Source organism: Equus przewalskii, chromosome 10, assembly GCF_037783145.1.
Source record: "Equus przewalskii isolate Varuska chromosome 10, EquPr2, whole genome shotgun sequence".
NCBI classification, from domain to species: domain Eukaryota; kingdom Metazoa; phylum Chordata; class Mammalia; order Perissodactyla; family Equidae; genus Equus; species Equus przewalskii.
Window position 1 is genome coordinate 30,147,731 of NC_091840.1, and position 2,000 is coordinate 30,149,730.

Genomic DNA, 2,000 nt, shown 5'->3' on the forward strand with positions numbered 1-2,000 from the left:
ATCATCATCATAACAGCTAACCCTAGGTACCAAGCACTGTCTCAAGTGCTTTCAGTGAATTAACTCATTTAAGTACCCCAAATAGCCCACAGGTCTTACCACTAGCCCTGAGGCACAAAGAGGTGGTCCTGGCCACACAGCAAGTGTTCTAGCTTGGTCACACAGCTGATAAGTGGAGGAGGCAAGGTTTGAACCCAGAATCCAAGCTTTCTCGGTTAACCACTATGCTCTACAATTACTATATTCCCTGTACTGATTCACAGTGGGGAACAGAATGTGAAGAGCTGGTGTGTGTAGAAATAATAATAATCTTAAGTCTGGACAAGTTCAATGGTTGCCTTGAAAAGAAAGGATTTGCTAAATATAGGATAGATCTGAGCTAGTCTCCTTCCTCATTATACACACACACACACACACACACGGACACACACACTGTTGACTCTCTTCTTTAAACTCTTTGAAGGGGAGCAGAATATGCCTCCCAAAAATATGTCATTTTGGCATATTGCTCATTTTGAATTAAAGTTACTTGAGAAACAGCCAGTGCAAGAAGGAGACTCTGACTGTCCTTTGTCTTCCTGAAAGCAGGAAATAAATCTGCCATGTGAAAGGTACCCTCCCTGAACCAGGAGGGTAGAAGGCATCCTTCTTGCCAGAAATAGGGAATTTAGGGCCAAGAAGGCTGTATAAACCAAGCTTGTTACTTCTTCACTAATTTACTATTCCAAGCCCAAACTTCCTTGTCTTGTCAATTTTTCTTTGTCTAAAAGGTATAAAAGCTGCCTAGTCTGATCAGTTCTTTGAGTCTCATGTTTTTTATGGGGTGCCCATATGTACAAAATTAAATTTGTTTTTCTCCTATTAACTTGTATTGTGTCAATTTAATTATCAGGCCAGCCAGAAAAACCTAGAATGGAAGATGGGAAAAGTTCTCCACCCCTACACTTTATTCAAATATCAGTCTCTCCTAGAAGTTGCAAGGATAGCATCATCAGGAATGTGCCAGTAACCAACTGTACTATGTGATAGTATTGCTGAGATTTTGCATGTGGAGAACTTGACCAAAACTACCTTGGAATTCTTACCTTAAACAGTTGCTCTATCCACAAAGAGGGTGATGAGGAAGCAGAAAGTAAGGCAGAGCTCCCAGTTATGTAGCCAAGCAGGACATATGTGCTTAGAGAATGGCAGCCACTTGAAAAATGGTTTGTCCAGGATGTCTAGAGCTCTCTCCCCAGTATGCCCCAGCCAGCCTTACACCATTGTGCTTTTCTTCCCTAGTGGAGCAGGATCCCCAAATTGAAGGCCAGGCCCCCTTGCCCAGGGAGCCCCTGGAGCATTTTGCTGCATCACCACCAAGCGGATGGAGGGCTGGCCCTCGAGAGCAGACTCAGGAGCATATTCCTTACTGGGGTCCTTGCCTCGGCAGTCATACAGCACACAGGAAATGAGGAAAACCAGGAGCAAGATGACGTAGCTCACGACTAAGATGATCAGGTTCAAGGTGACAGGGTCGATCTCCAAGTAAAACTCCATGACATCTCTCACGCTTGGGAGGTGGGTCTTGAGAAAGGCAACGGGGTCAGCTGAGGATTGCAGGGAGCAAACCCTAGCTCGTCGGAATAGCTACATTGGCTCTGGAGTAAAAATACATTAATCCCCATGGCTCTAGGAGACCCTACAGATTAAAGCTGCTCAGTTTAATAACTTAAGCTCTTGCTGTTAATACCACAGCCACCAAAACACAGAAGCTGTCTCTCATCAATTCACCTACGCAGAGAGAGAAAGAGCAAGAAAGAGACAGTTCATATGTCACCAAAGAGTGGTATATAAGCAGAGTGTCCATATAATTCATTGTCCAAACAGACAGTTTGGTGAGCAAAAGTCAGTGCTGTTAATAAGCGCACTGTTAAAACATTGGATTGTCCTGGAAAAACTAAGCATAGTCACCCTTTACATAAGGGAGGTTTAAATATCAAGTATCCATACTTGGAATGATT

The 2,000-nt window shown here is 43.5% G+C and overlaps 1 protein-coding gene across 1 annotated transcript; it reads right to left on the reverse strand.

Annotated features, from left to right (window-relative positions):
- Window positions 1-1,254: 1,254 nt before the first annotated feature.
- SMIM36 (small integral membrane protein 36) lies at window positions 1,255-1,536 on the reverse strand. Its single transcript, XM_070563749.1, has one exon. It carries the CDS (start codon window positions 1,534-1,536, stop codon window positions 1,255-1,257), a length of 282 nt encoding a protein of 93 aa, XP_070419850.1.
- Between the last annotated feature and the right edge of the window lie 464 nt (window positions 1,537-2,000).